This window comes from Alligator mississippiensis, chromosome 8 (genome assembly GCF_030867095.1).
Source record: "Alligator mississippiensis isolate rAllMis1 chromosome 8, rAllMis1, whole genome shotgun sequence".
NCBI lineage: Eukaryota > Metazoa > Chordata > Crocodylia > Alligatoridae > Alligator > Alligator mississippiensis.
The window spans coordinates 21,882,504-21,898,657 of record NC_081831.1 but is presented as its reverse complement, the minus strand read 5'-3'; the positions used below and the strand labels follow the sequence as shown (position 1 = coordinate 21,898,657).

The 16,154-nt window shown below is 44.1% G+C and overlaps 2 protein-coding genes across 6 annotated transcripts in view; both read right to left on the bottom strand.

The window, feature by feature from the left end:
- Positions 1 to 16,154, bottom strand: part of PBX4 (PBX homeobox 4) — a 56,442-nt gene that overhangs the window by 20,232 nt on the left and 20,056 nt on the right. Inside the window, exon 1 of one of the 4 annotated variants that reach the window (XM_014596077.3) lies at positions 1,904 to 1,992. The exons of 1 other annotated variant lie outside the window; for it this stretch is intronic. Coding sequence is in view for 1 of the 3 variants with exons in the window: in XM_059732208.1 (XP_059588191.1) it covers positions 1,317 to 1,561 (245 nt within the window). In the remaining 2 variants the exon portion in view is untranslated. Of the gene's footprint in view, positions 1 to 506; positions 572 to 1,316; positions 1,590 to 1,903; positions 1,993 to 16,154 lie in introns of those variants that run through there. 2 more of the 4 variants (XM_059732208.1, XM_059732210.1) reach the window with 2 other exon arrangements.
- LPAR2 (lysophosphatidic acid receptor 2) overlaps positions 7,230 to 16,154 on the bottom strand; it is a 29,064-nt gene continuing 20,139 nt past the window's right edge. For both annotated transcript variants that reach the window (XM_014595789.3, XM_006277043.4), the window contains one exon: positions 7,230 to 15,674. In XM_014595789.3, coding sequence (XP_014451275.1) covers positions 15,373 to 15,674 — 302 coding nt within the window. In that variant the 3' untranslated portion in view covers positions 7,230 to 15,372. The remainder of the gene's footprint in view (positions 15,675 to 16,154) is intronic.

Genomic DNA, 16,154 nt, shown 5'->3' with positions numbered 1-16,154 from the left:
GCAAGACTTCAAATATAGACAAGAACCAGCCTCGTTCAGCATCGCTTTGGAGGACAATGATAGCCAGTTAGAGAGGTTCTGGAACACTGAAACACACCTCATTTGGGGGGTTTTATAGTGGACAATCAGACAGGCTCCTGACTGAACTCACAGATCACTGACTGCTATTTGAAGTATGAGTATTCATTTAGCTAATTTCATAAGCTAGCTCTGAGCTACAATCCTCCCTTTTCTAAACTGCCTGCTCGTGTTTACCTATTTGCTATAACGGGTACATGTCAAGTGAGCAAAGCATGCAATACACAGAGCCAATCAGGGACACACATCTCTAGGGCAAAGAGAAGCAGCTAGAAAATGCTGAACGATGCCAATATTTTTACAATCAGGTTATGTTACTCCCTGCAATGACTTACATCCTAGAGAGGACTGTAAGAGGCTACAACATACATAGTCTTTCCTGGGCATAGTGCAAGCAGCAATTTAAAGGTGAGTAGGGGACACTTAACTCTTGAAGTGAAGGATTGATAGCGCAGCATCCTTTCGGCCTAGGAAAGGCAGACGTGAAAACTGCTCAAACCTGAACTGCAGTATTCTAGACATTCAGGTCAACTCATCTCCTTGAGCACTTCAATCTTGCCCCACAAACACAAGGCTTTGCAGCCCCCTGGGCCCAGTTCTACGGTAGTTGTGCAATATTAAACACAGCGGCCGTGATGAATCTCAGCCTTCAGCAGTGGAGGGAGGGAGAGCGTAACTCGGCAGTTAACCGGCAGACAAACTTTATATGCCAGCCTAAGGCACCCGTACGGCCGTGGCCCCAAACACAAGCACTAAGCAACCTCCTGCTCCGTCACGAATAGCGCAAAGGGGCACAAAGCAGACGGACAACACGACCGCTCGTCTTCCAAAAGGAAGCTGCGAGCACTCCTTCATGGCACGACAAGCCCACGCCGCTCGCTAGCTCGGGTCCTTCCCAAACGCCAGGCCTGGGGCAGCGGCTCCCAGCGGGTGAGAGCATCCGTCGGGTTCCTCAGGTTGCGGGGGGACAGGCGTGTTCCTCCGAAATCAGCCCCGGCCAAACCCTGCGGCCCTGGAGGGGAGGGCCCGGGCCCGTGGCCGTGCCCGGTCGGCAGCGACTTCCCGCTCCCCGCGCCCCCGCGAGAGACGAGCCCCGCGCCGCGGCCGCGCCCAAGCCACAACGGGGCCGCAGACAATGAACGGAGCCCGCCCCAGCGCCGGGCGCACCCCGCCCTGCAGCCCCCGGGCCGCGCCAGGCCCCGGCGCTCGCAGCGAGGCCGCACCCGGCCGGGCCCTACCTGGCCTGCGCCTCGTCCAGGCTCTGGTCCGTGATGGCCATGATCTGCTGCAGCACGTCCCCGGTGTCCTGGTGCCCGGGCGGCGGCGGCGGCGGGGGCGGCGGCGGGCCCGGCTGGTGCGGCGGGGGCGGAGGCGGCGCGGCGGCGGCGGCCGGGTCCCCGGCGGAGGGCGGCGGCGGGATGCCGCCGGGCAGGGGCACCGCCGCGCCGTGCGCCGCCGCCAGCAACCGGGACGGGCCCTCCATAGCGGGCGGGCGGAGCGGCACCGGCGGCCCGAGCGCCTGGCGCACAACAGGGCCCAGCGCCCAGCAGGCCCCGCCCCGCCCCGCGCGACGTGGCCCCGCCCCCTCCGCGCCCCGGCCCCGCCCCCTCACCCGGGCCCCGCCCCCCGCGGCGGACGGCGGCCGAGAGGGGTCTTCCGCCCCCAGCGCCCCGGCCGGCGGTCACGGGCGGCTGTGCTGGTTCGAGCCCCGCTCCCGCGCTGATGGTTGAACCCATCCCCTGACACTGCGTCTCTCGCGCCTCCCCCAGCGGGCCCGTCCAGGCTGCGCGGCCTGCGGAGCAGGGCTACGTCCCGGCTCTGGCACCTGTGAGGCCGTGGGGTGCCTGCCTCCAGCCGTACGTGCCAGAAGAGCAGCCCGTTCTCCGAAGTGGGGCCCCGCAGCCGCCGGCAGCCCTTTGGAGGTCGCTGGATTCAATCCTGCGGCTCGGGAGTGCCCGCAGGGGCTGCACCGCCGTCAGGTGTTGCATGTGCGCGAGGCATAAGCAGGTGCTTCCCTACGTGAACGCAGGGAGCTGCACGGCTACAGCTGGTCCTGGAGGGAGGCCGCGCCAAGAGGCGTCATCCCGGCGCTGCGTGGACTAAGTGAAACGTCCCGCTGTCACCAAACCCCGGTCGTAAGCGGAGCAGAGACAGTTAAAACGAACCGTGGAATAGGTTTCTAGCGTGATTTTCCAACGCCCTCATTATCTTTTCTTATTTCCATCTCGGGACATGTCCCAGGAATCTGCACTGTCCTGCTGAGCTTGTTTTAGCAGCATTTTAATTATACATCCACACTGGGAACGTATTTACGTATGTTTCCAGAGATGGAAAAAGCGGCTCTTACTGCAGGTCCCAGGGAAGAGACGGCTTGTTTGAAAAAAATGACAGGATCAGTTTCCTCACTAGGAGAAGGAAAGATGAAGCTGAGAGACAGAAGGAGGAAGCTGGGAAGAGGAGAGGAGGCAGAGATAAGCACTGTGAGTCCCCAAGCCCCAGTAACAATCAGCAGCAGCCAGCTACTGCCAGGGTTTATTCTTCGGGGCACATTTTCCAAGCAACATTAGGGAAACCCAAGCAGTTTCTCACAGAGAGTCACGCACTCATTTTCCTCCAGGGCATCATTTTAAAAATGTTTCCCTCTGATTCTACAAAATGGGAGCTGTTCCACTGTGAATATTGACACGCGCACTCGTCCCCGCAGCACTGTCTATACGTATAACCCAATACAGGCTTCCAGAGAGGGGCTGTCTAAAAGCCAGAGCACAGGATTGGGACTTAGGAAATGTGGGGTCTGGTCCCAGCTCCACCACTGATTTACAAGTGACAAATTATTTGGAGAATAAGGAAGAACGGTATTTTGTCCTGGTTTCCAAGTGGGTTGAGATCCTTCAGTAAGAGGTGCTATAAAAACACAAGCTATTCTCCATATTATCTTCAAACACAGCAGTATGCAGATACTACATTTGCAAGCAGGCAATGTATCAACCCTACTTCAAACCAAGATCTGATTCTCCCCACACTTAGGCTAATGTAAATCACCAGCAACTTCACTGAAATCTATGGAAATACACTGACCATAAAGTTAGTGTAAGAAGAGGAGCCCAGCGTATATATATAGCACATGATATTTATGATCCCAAATTACATGTGTCACAGGGATTGGCATTATTCATAACCAAAGTAAAACATGAATCTCTAGCTAAGCTGGAACATTTCTAGGGTTTCCCTGCAAGACCTCCTCTGTAGCAGTCTGTTTCACAGGGTCCAGGGACAATCAAAGCCCACTTACGTCCTAACTGGAGCTAAGAGCCACCTTTAACAGCTAGGTTAGGTCAAAAGTATTTAGCCTGCATGATTCAAACAGCATTCTTTCAGTGTGTCAGCAGAGAAAACCTTCCTTTTTTGCAGGCTCTCTTTAGAAACTTCCATTTCTTGCATTATTATAATATAATTTAATGCCCCAGTCCTGTAAAGATGTAGGTATTTATTTAGCTTTTCACACTGAAAGTAATACCACTGGAGATGACAAGGCAACAAACCTTTGTCTCAGTTGTATAAAGTTAAACATTCATAATTCTGAGATTCTTATTTTATTCATCATATCTTTCATACAAGCTGTGAGCCAGATCCCATCTCTGCTACTCCAGTTTACCTCTTGAGGAAGTTAATTGATAGGCAGAATCTAGCTCAGAACATTTACATTTGACAGGTTTTCATAAAAAAGGAGCCAATCTTCCCATGTCAAAGGGCTGAGCACAGATGACCCCATTCCTCTTTAAATGCTGTGGGAGTGTGGAATGACATAATAAAAGTGCAAGAAACATGGCTTGAGAAAATGCCATATTTTTCAACCTTTTGGTAAAAATGATTAATAAACCATCTTTTCTCATTCACAGGATGCCTGTGGGGGGAAGGAGCTGAATTAAAAGATGACAAGAAATTAAATTGTATTGCAAAAGTTCTTGCTGATGCAGCCAATGGAGCTTGGAGAGCTGTCTCCAGTCCTCTGATAAATCGACCTGTGTATTTTGATAGGAAATAGAGTGGGGTATAATTAGCAAGTGAATCCTCTCCTGTCAGCACAAAAAAAAAAATAGAAATTGAAGCCAAGACTTGAAGCTGATTGGCAAGTGTGTGTGCTAAAGAAAAGCCCATGGAGCCATAAATCTGCAAGCAGATTCATCCCCACCTGTGAACCATACCTTATCTCCATAAACAGCCATAGCAAGGGCTGCAGCCTGAATAAATATTTGCATGGTGATGGTATTAGATTACCTACCAGGCCACTGATCACTGCTTTTCCAATTCTTAGAACTGATGGGTTCCATCTAGAAAACATGCAGCAGTCTCAGAAGGAAAACTATCCTCACTGACCCCACAAATTGCTTCTCTCAGAGTTTATCTGACCAAATAATATACTGCATTTGTATGCATCTAGTCCTATTACATGGATATGTATACATGTCTAAGTATCTTGATATGTGTACACACATGCGTGTGCATGAAACAGAGACTATCTGTGCATGTAACTGCTGCCCCTTGTCAGGATTCCTAGCTTCTAGCTCAATTCAGAGAGGGAGTATGATGTACTGATTCAGCAGGGACTAGGAGGCAGGTCCTCAGTTTTATTCTCTAGTCACGCTGATTTGCTTCGCACCACTGTGTGTCAGTAAAATGGACAGTAACTCTTACTGTTCAAACAGAAAGATGGTGGCACTTCACAAACAAGTATAAAATGATCTAACCCTTATCTGAAACGCACTGTAGAAGTACAAAGGATTCCGTTCTTCCAAAGAGGAAGAAGTTGGTTAGTTTTATAAAAAATACTATAACATTTTCTCCTTGATCTCAAACTATTGATCCAGACTAGGCAAACCTGCCCCACCCATGGGTCTTGCTGAAATCCCCATGCAACAGCAAATGGCTGTATCTGGATGGAAGGGAAGATAAATGCTTAGGAGGCTTAGAAATGTATATCTGCCCTTTTAAAACAATTTCAGGATTCTCCAAGCCCAAGACACTTCTGGATTCTGACTGTACACAAGGGGAGCTCCAATGATCAATGGATGGAACTGGTACTTTCACTATTGGACCATCACTGCTCATCTATTTTCATAACAAGACACTCCCCTGCAGAGGTCTTAATTTTTATCTCACCAGCCAGCATCAGCTATACTCATTCTATCATCTGTCCTTATCAATATGATATCTGAACATCTCCTTCACCTGTCTCCAGCTGACTCAAGGCTGGCCAAAAACACTTGCCCATACAGAAACTGGGCCAGAGCTAAGTTAGCACCTAAATGAAGCCAGGCTTATCCTGCAGCAGCAAGTCTGGTGTACAAGACTCAGCAGGCGCACAGTCTGGCCAGACCTAGTCAGACACCAGAGATGTCCATTAGAAAGAAAGAGGTAGCTAGCTGTATTAGTCTTAAATCAGACAGAAAACAGGGTAGATTTGTACCTTGTAGACTAACTAAATCAGAGATGTGATAAGAGCATTAACTCTTGTGATCCTGACCTCACTTCATCAGATCCATCACTTAATCAGATCACTTCACCTTCATTAGAAAGAGCTGATGGGTACTAGGCACTTGCCTCCCTCAATCTTCACATACTGGCCCTTATTCCCAGTATTCCTTGCCATCATTAAGATGATCCAAGTTCTGGGCTTCACCCTTCCAGCTGTGAGTGCACGCGAGACACAACCCTTTCCTGCAGCACTTCTGAGGTCCAAACAAGAAGCAGCAGATCACCAACTGAATTATTCTACAAGTTGCCACAAGTTTAAAAAATTAAATACAAGCTTACTTATCTCTGTCTCCTTTTTGGCTTCCATTGCAGAATTTTACAATAATCTCAACACACAGATAATAACATTTATGATAGAAGCTGGCAGCTTGGGGGGTGGGCAATACATTTTTTCTAAAAAAAAATAAAAAATCTGTTTAATGGAAAAATTATGAAAAATAGTTTCTTACTGTATCCAAGGAGATGATTTATGTTTAGATGATGCATTGTCATAAATGTGTCCGATATTCGCTGATACTAGATCATGTTCTGTATGTGTACTTGATGTAGATCAAGTCATCAAGATAACATTTCCTAGGTTTTTGTGTTAGAAGTATGTGAGTATTATTAACATTATGAGTCAGGAGTGAGATGAACAGCAGGCAGGCTGACAGATTAGAACTTCTGCTCTGGGATAATGTTCCAGGCCCCATACACAATACAGAATCTGCTGCATTCAATAACTGGTGATGTAACAGTGCCTCCCGCAGAGGCACATGCCATTTTGTCCATGCAGTTTGCAAAAATATGTTCTTACACCAAAAGTCTATTCACTTCACTGAAGAGAATAGTCACAGCTAGCACCTGCTCTGTATGCACATTTCCAACAGGGAGCTGCATCAATGCTAGTACACTGTTGGGAAGCTTTAGGGACAAGGTCTAATGCAGACAAGGACAAAGGATGCTGAACCCAGCTGAGCCTGTTTACCTAGACAGACAGCAGTTTTCAACACTGGCTAATTTTGGAGGGTGGAATTTGTATTTTACCCTTGTTGCAGTCTGAGTTTCTTGCCACTTACTTTATTTGGAGACAGACACTCCTGTGATGTAGAAGAGAATTTCAGCCTCTGTAGTGGCCAGACAGCCTCTGACAGGGGAGGCCCAGAGCTGCATTTCAGAGTAATAAGATAATCAGGGCACCTCCTAGAGGTATTTACATCTTTTTCAAGTAGCTGAAGAATCAAAAGCAAATATAAAGACATCAGCCTGATGGGAGAATTGTAGACACTTTGAACAAGTGTAAAGAGAATCTCATGAAGTGAGCTTCAGCCCACAAAAGCATGTACTGTACACATCTACTGTTCTAGAAGGTGACATTTACCTTGACTTCTACTTGGCTTCAGACTAACACAACTAACTGCAGGTCTCAAGTGTAAATACTTTACATAGCAAGAGTGTCACAAACCAATAAATGAAACACTATTCTTGAATGCCTCCTAGTGGACATGCACTATCTTACGTGCAGAGTGGCTTACCAAATATTCGGTACTGCTGTCTGACACTAACAGTGATTCTGCTGTAAGATTTTCCACACTCATTGACAAGCACAATATAAAGCAAATTCCCAGGAGACAGGAGAAACTGAACCATTTATTTAGGAACATTAAGTCCAAGATGCTCAGGTGCTAGACAATGACAAGGGGGTAAATATCAGTGAATCACAGGCTCCTCCATATTTGTTAAGTGCCCTTTGGCCTCTCCATCAATATTTCAGGCTCCCCCCATAGACCAGCCTTCTTTAGATTTCTTAAAGTATAGTAGGACTGTCACTGAGATGGGACACCACCCAGTGGGCATTTGTGGCAGCACTGATGCTTTTCTAGAGACTCACTGGTAATGCACATTTTCCACTATTGTTTCCAGCACAAAAATTTATAAAATACTTCTGGGTCTTGCCCTGGGCTTTGAGCTCAATATTTACAGCTAGGTGGTTTTATTTCTTTTGAGTTTCTGACACTAACAACCTCACTGCACCCTCTAAAATTTCCTGGCAAAAACATAAGCCACTGGAATGTATCTTGTCTGAACTCCAAGTCTCTGCAATAAAGAAGGTGACTTCTCTGAACAGTCCAAAGGGCCACAAAAAAGAGAGAAAAATCATCAGAGCTGAGGAGGCACCAGAGGCACAGAAACCCAAGAAAGAAGAGAGAGAGAGACAAGACCAGTAGTAGGTGCCTATGGGGCACAGCTAAACATCCAGCCACTGGGATTTCCAGGTCCTCCCTGTGCTAAGGTGCTGTGCTGTGCTTTCATGGTACTACTTTTTTCTGGGCTTTGAAGTACTACCATTCTGACTTGAGAAATACTTTGTGCAAATGCCTATCCAAGGGAGCGGGTGAATCCCCACTTCCCATAATTTTGTTTCCCTTTAATTTTCCAGAACACCAAGGCCTAGACAAAAGGGATTTTATGGTGTTAGAGCCATTTACAGAAACCTCTTGGTGTAACACGTGCCAAATTCCACTTCTTGTTCTCAGTGAATTTTGAGCTAATATTGCTAACTGCTATTTTAAGTGGAGAGAACAAGCGCTAGAGGGCAAGCAAGGAAGATGAACCACACAGTCCACAATGACAAGGGACAATTGGATGTTTCCTTATGTTCCTGCTTAGATGTATACTACATTGAAGCCAGTGCAGGGCTCTATGCTTACCATCTACAGGCTTCATTAAAGAGGCCAAACTTATTAGCTGATAAGTCTGCAACACTAAAGTGTGATTTTCTTCTTGTTGGAAATGTGGGCAAATCCGAGATCCTCCTTGCCACATCACATCTATCTGGCACCTTCTGTAACACTGCTCTGGTCACTGTAAAATTACCAGTCCTCTCTGCTGTGTCATACCTGAAATCCTCCCTGTCTGGGTGGGGCAGGAAGGGCTGGTTGCATTGTCCACAAAGGAACCCTTTTCATCAAGAAGTCAGTGTCAGGCATCATTTGCAAAAGAATTTCTTCCCTAGCCCTGCTGGATGCTATGGTGATGATGCAAACAGCAGGTGTTAGCGGTCAAAGGAACAGATACTAAGGTCAAAGGAATGTTTAAAAAGATGCTTGTAAACTACCAGAAGGCTCCAACATTTATTCTGCTGCCTGATAGGCAGGCATTGCCAAGCAAAGGCCGAAACTACCCCAAGCTATAGAGAGAGAGTAGCTTTTAGCAAAGAAGTCAAGAAGCTTTCTGCAATGGGATCTGCTCATTAGAAAACAGTTCCTGGCCTCTGGATCTGTCCCAAAATCTCAATATTTAAAAGGCCAGAGGATGTAGTGTGGACTTTGCAAATTCCCAAGGAAAAGCTAATTACATTTTATTACTAGTTTTCATTGTTTACCTTACCTTCTTATAAAACTAATTTAAAAACCTGGAAAATATAAGGCCATAACCTGAGTGCATAAAATTAGACATCTAAACAAAAATGACCTGATAGTCGGAGATACTAAACACTCTTAAGTTTTGCTGGCTTCATTAGGAACTGTCAGCAGAGAATGATGCAAAGATACAACTTGATATTTTGAGTAAAGTTTGAAGATGTAACATGAACAGAGTAGACCAGTGGTCTTCTGCACTTCATGCTTGCCATGTGGTATATTATTTTGTTATTTAACATATCAGTACTTGAGCATTCTTATTTTGCATGCTTTTTAAAAAAAACATAGGCTCCATTTGACACAGACACAGCTTAGTCATCCAAACTGAATGTACGTTTAAATGAATGTAAACTGGAGATGTGCATTCTCATTGGTCTGATTTATTTACAATGTGTGGTATATACTTTAATAAAAAAGCTAGATTTATAAAGAGAAAGATGCATTTACATACCCAACCGCCAAACAAAAAACTTAGGCCTATTAAAACAACCTCACTTAATGAGTTGTGCTGCAGCATGCAAGAAAGGACAAGACATTTCAAAAAACAACTTTGACCAAGTAAAGCATGTCAGTAAACAGTTTACTCACATGGCTGATTTTCAAAGAACACACTAATAGATTCCAGTCTCCACCCTCTTGTTGTACTTACTACAGGGTAAGTATCACAGTTCCTACCTTAACTTGAGGACTGTCAAGGACCCATCTGCAGTAGTACTGTCACGTGTTTTATACTACACCATCAGCTTTGTATCTGAGCATCCTAGTTCTGAAATTCAAAAGCAGCCAGCAGCCTAGTAGCGAGGTCTCTGAAGATGCAGTAACAGAATCTCCAGACTAGATCTGATCAGGGGCCCAGTTAGCCCAATCTCTGATTGTAACTACTATCAATTCATTCAGAAGATGCCAGACACCTTGCACTGCCCATTGCAGGATAAACTGCCCCAGGAAAAATCTCCTCGTATGTCCCAATAGTTGGAGTTTGCTTATGCCAGAAGTATGAGAACTGCCTGTGGTCCAGCAAAAGAGACGTTCCCATAGGATTTATTTACTCACAATAACTACTACTGAATGGCCAGGGACACAGCAAGCTACAGAAGTGTAGGGAGATCAACCAAAAACACTGCTCTTTACAAGAGGCAGTATATGATCTGCTTCATAGTAGAATCTCTTTGAACCTCTCTGACAGCGTGGCAGTGTATATAGGAATCAGGCATTTTAATAACCGGACAGCCCATATAACACCTGAAGCCAGTATTTTCCAGCTCACATTCCTAATGTCACGTACCCAAATCTATGTGTAAGCACTTACTTGAGCAGCCCAATTTTCATGGATGCTGAACTCCCAGCTTCCTCAATGGAAGCTGCCACTGAGACCACTGATTTACCAAGCAGATCCCTAAACATAGCTCTAGGTGCCTAAATGTAATTCTCCAAGTCAGAAAACATTGATCCTGGTTCACAATCTCTGCTACTATCTCACAACTGTGACACTATACTTAAGCTTCCCTCCCACCATGATCACAAGATCTGGAGGGGCTAGAGCCAAACTTTGTGAAAAAGTCCATTTAAAGCTAGGCTATTGGGCTGGGGCACATTCTATGTAGCAGCATAGACAGCCCTCAAGTATCCTGCTCACTGCTAACCCACAGCCACAAGCTGTGCATAAGAATGACTATTAAATGACTGACTGCAATCCCCAGACGACCCATATTCAGGAAACCCGGCTGCTCTTGGATACTACCATTGTGCTTTTTATAAAAATGTTTGTATTGGCCAAAACAAATATTCCCCCTCAGGATGATTTAAAGGACACAATGGAAAGCTTCTCATGGAAATACCACAGGGAATAACTGATGTGACCTTTCTTTCCTGTATTACCTCTTTTCTACATGCACTTTCCATGGCAGAAAGAAGCCAGGTTTTGCAGCTACATCAATGCATGTCCAAAGCCAGAACCCCCCCCCCTCCAAACCTTGATGTCCATTGTTTACTGAACTCATAATCCTCTAACCTGTGTCCATCTCCTTACTAGCCTTAAACATTAATTGTTTCCCTTCACTTAAACCAATTATTCTTTACTTATTAAAATTAGATGACAGGCTTGTAGTTATTCTCAGTTACTTGATGCCGAAGTGGTCACTACAAAATGGACATTTTCCCCCAATTCTTTGGAAGGTTTTGGGGGTATACATAAATAACTTCCCCTTGTTAACAATTCCACTTCTCTTCACTCATCTTCACCCCTTAATCCAGTTTCAATTCCAATAAATGAAACTTCCACAGAACCTTCAATATTAATCTCCAGTGTGTCAGGTCCTTTCAGAATACACTTGCCCCATGTTACTTTTGGCAGCAACTTGCTTAAGGAATTCCAACTAGCTAGTAAGCCATGACCTCTCATTCTTGGAGCCATGCAGCCTATCTTTGATCAAGCTGTGTGTCCTCATATGTCCCATATTTGATCCCTTAAAAATAGTTCCTAGATCTCTCTTTCCTCCCACCCAACGCTCAATAAGTCTGTAATAGTTACATGCACCTCTGACATCTAGAACAATACAATGCTGGCCAAGTTCAAACTCCAGAGAGATTTCTTCATCGGAAGAAATTTGATGAAAGATGATGAGCTTTCAAAGCCACTTTCACACTGATTTTAGAAATCTTGAACAGAATAGAGTGAGGGATGCTAGCTTTACAGCCAGTACTGTTGCACTGTGCACTGAGCCAAGACATCTGAGGTGAAAGAACTGGCACAGGTTCAGTGAGTGATGAATCCTGTATGACAGTAAAGACAGAACTCACATGCACCCGATGGCATCTCATTTATCGTGCAATGAGAAAATTAAATCTGGAGACTCTAAGTTGCCCAGAGAAAGTTAATATATTGGCAGATAACATCATAACCTTTCCTGCAAAGTATTTAGTTAGGCATATAGTAAGACGAATGGGAAATCTAATATAAACATGCAAGTCATGACACCACATAATTGGATGAAGTTTTGTGTTTTCAACAAGGGAAGGTGGAAAGTGAACACAAACAGTATATTTAAGCGTCTAAGATCCCTTTTGATTATGTATAGTCTATACATACCATTTATTCCCCCTTCTACCACTGTTTTCAAGTGCTATGTGGCTGGTCTCTGCACATGCTAGAATCCTTGCTGTATCTCCTCCAACTTACTGATTTGCCATGTCTTTTCAAGTCTTATCTGAAAACATCACCTTCCAACCCCTAGCTTCTATACCTCCTGATTTCATTCTGCCTTGTGTGTTTCATACATCTTAAAATCTGCTGGATTTCTACAGGTTAAATTAGTCAGGAAGAAAAACCTTATTAAAGACTCAAGCCGCTCTTAAATGAGTGATAGCTGTCACTCAGATGCTTGTTTTCACAGGAGTGGGACGTCCCCCCTTTCTTTTTAGTTACTATTTTGGTTGAAGGAAGGGAAACATATTTTGAAGGAGGAGACTAAATCATGAGCTGAATTTTTGCATTTTGCCATCATTATTCAAACTCAAACTCCACTGGGACAAATAAAGCACTGGCAGTCTCTGATGCAGGAGACTCTGAGGGAAGTGTCTGGCTGATAAAAGTTAGCCAGATCCTAACTATACTTCCCCCCAAAAGTTTGACTGTCAGGATAACTTTAAACAAACCAAGTAAAAATACAGAGACAATACAAGCCTTTACAGTATCAGCACATCTTCTAATAAGGACACTAACAGAGACAGCTTTCTTACCTCTATGAAGGACACCTGTGTGAAAGCACTTGTAAGAAGGGACTCTTATTGCTCTCTAACACTGTACAACAGCTGCAGCCCAGCAGGATGAGGTCAGGCTAGTTTGCAGGGTCCTTTGGGAGGAATGTGCACAGCTTATTAAAGGCCCAATTGGGCATAAAAGCCAATTGCAGTTCTTTGGAGGGCTGCATGTCATTTCACCCACTACAAAGACTCACTCATAGTCAACTGCAATATGATAAATATTCTGTCCCTTGGAAATCATTTTGGCACCAATCCTCATCTAAACACTACTATTTATGTGACTGTTTACAGGTTTTTTTCCTGTTACTAAATGAGGGACTCTGAACAAATATGTATTTCCAAGATGGGACTTTTTTGCTTTGTATTTGGTGGAAATCTTTTTAATGACTTGCTGCTTTGAGGCTTTTTGTGGAAACAGCAGGAAAACTCTGGGTTTGGACTATATTCAGGAGTCAACAAAGCTCCTGAATCTAACTCTTACTAGTCCACCTGGAGTAGTGGTGCCCAAATCTCCAGCCCACAAGTGTGTGTTACCTGGCCTGTGGAGCTCCCTGCAGGTCTGTAGGGAGCGGTGGCAGTGTTAATTACTGCAGCTCTGATCAAACAAACAGAAGCAATTAACACTGCCACTGCCCCCCAACCATGAAACTTCTGTACATGTGGGGAGCCTTGTGGGTGGGATGACAACTCCAGGTACCACTGCATCACAGCTGGATCTGGCACATAGAGTTGAGCCAGTGTGTGCAGTCACACCAAGGCCAGGTCTGGCAGGTGAGGCTGGGCTGATACACAGGGTCACACCAGTAGCTGGGCTGGTACATGGAGTTGGACCCATGGACTGGCCCCACTCCACTCATCTAGCCTACAGGGCTAGAAGGTTAAGCACCACTGCACTGAATTGATCTGTTTCCTTAAATCCTTACCAATATGAGAAAGCACTACTCATTTTCTTTCTGGAAGTTTGAAAGCTAAGCAGCTTCCAAGCATACCTAAGCTCTGTGTTTGGAAGCTGTTTATTCTGTGGCTGGTGATAATCATCTATCTAAAAAAAAAAAAAAAGTAACTACATATGTAAAGTTGTCCCTGAAAGATCTCAAGGTTAGAGACTAAACAAATGTCTGTCTAACTCCACACTGGCTCAGCAATCCCTTAATTAACTTTGGGTCTGTGAAGGTCAGAGTTTAAGACAGCCAGGATGGACCTCAAACCCTACAGCTTCAGGTTCCTGCATGTTTGAAAATCAAATATTATTTGTTAGAAATTATGGCCTAGGCTTTCAAAAGTGTTCAATATTGTTTTGTTTCTATGGACCCATGGGTAAAATACCCACCAACTTCCATGGGGGCAGAGTTAGGCCAATATGAAGTAGTTTTGCAAATCCCACCTAAAGCTTTCTGAATGACGTGACAGCATCTTGAAGTACTTTGTAGTCACTCACATGCCCAGCATCATAAATATTATCTTTCATGATCCCAGTGACATTATATGCAATGTTCATATACATTTCAAGGGCCAGAATCTCTGATGGAGAAAACACAATGAAGTAAAGATTTACTCCAACAGAGAATATGACTCTAAGTGAAGTAGTGCTGAAAAATCCTTTTCATTTGTCAGGCTGCTGTGTGAAAAGGATGGGGTTTGGTGAACCAAGTTTCAGCTGCTAACAAGCTGTTTGAAGAGTTTAAGCTACAGACCGTATATTAAACCTACAGCAAAGTGCTGATTTCTTTGGAATCTAACATAAAACCTGTCCCAGAGAACCTTTAATGAGTGGAAAATTATTGTTTCAAGGACCATGACTCATCCCTTCTTTACAAACAGGCAACAAATTTTCAGTCAAACCTCCCATGTAGCATCACTTAACAGAAGAATAACACAACTGGATTTTTTAGTTGCAGCATAGCTCTCCGTCTCAGGAAAGCGTTATGCGTTCCTGGACCATCCTAGGAAAGTAATGAATACTTTGAAATTCAGTAACAGACACCATACCAAAGTAGGAACATGCTTTTTAAAAATGAAGTTCATGTAAACTGAAGCCTCTCTAGAGGGTCTTTGAACAGAACATGATTTTAGAAAACTCTGGATCAAAACCTAGCACAGGACACACTCAGGAAAATCATCTCACTGAAATCAGAAGATGCTATGCTTAATGAAGGACTGAATAAAGTGGGGTTTGGCCCTGCAGTATCCTAGTACTGGAAAGGTAATTTGTGTAGACATTAATACTGAAGAATTAAAAAAAACAAGTCTCTCTTGTAGAAAGAGTTATGCAAAGGTCTTGGTTAGCATGTAGCATGCCTGCTGGATGCTGCTAGATTAAATCAGCTATGCTATTAAAATAGCAGTCTTTAATAGCAGGAATATATTTCAAAATATGTTTGTCCCAAGAAATATACCAGTGGGTATGTCTTTAAAGCATTTTTGCCTCACAGAGCTGACAAAAATATTTCATCCAAAAATTTTTGCTGGAGAAGTTTAAAAAAAAAATACTGTTGTTCTGCTTTACAAATGAGCCACCCAAAGTCTTTGCTATCCACAGTCTTCAGATATATATAAGTATATATATTCAGATATATATACACACTGTACATTGGAACTAGATCGAGGAGTCCGCAGTAGAGTGACCATTCTGAGTGAATATCCTGCGGTCTGCAGCATTTAGCTTCATGGGTGCAGGTGAGTATTTGGAATTCCTATAGCAGATGAAGCAGAGAATCTTTCGGAAGGTGCTGCGCATCTCATTGTCCCGGTAGGAGTAGACAATAGCATTGATCACTGAATTGATCTCTGCCAGCAAGAGGACATATTTCTCCACTGCCAGCACATTGCAACTCTTGCAGCCCAACCCATCCAAAAGAAGCACCACCTGTCCGGGAGTCCAGCAGATAACAAAGGCACCTGGCAAAAAAAACAAAAGAAATTAGAGGAAAAGAAAGGCCTCCTTGCTGTGTTACTGACTGACAGGGGGATTTGGGCAAATCATTTGCTTCTAGAACTGGTGAGGAAACAGGGTTTTTCCCTGCCCCACAAAAATTTTTACATGAAAAAGAATTATCAAAATTTTCAAAACAATTTTGTCTTAAAGTTTTTGGAGTTTTCATAGAAAAACTTGTAACCTGTCATTTAAAATGAACACTTCCAGCAAAAAATCTTGTTTCTGCAAAAAAAAAAAAAAACAAACAAAAAACATTTTCTGTTGAAAAAAAACGTAGATGAAAAAATATACAGCTAGTTCTACTCTTCTCCCTTTTCCTCATTTTTTCCATTTATAAGATGAAGATGGAACTGACACTCTCCTCCTTTCCACTCCTCTCCAGGGAGGAAAAGAATTATTATGTACATATAATTAAATGTAATTGTTGACACATGTAACAACAT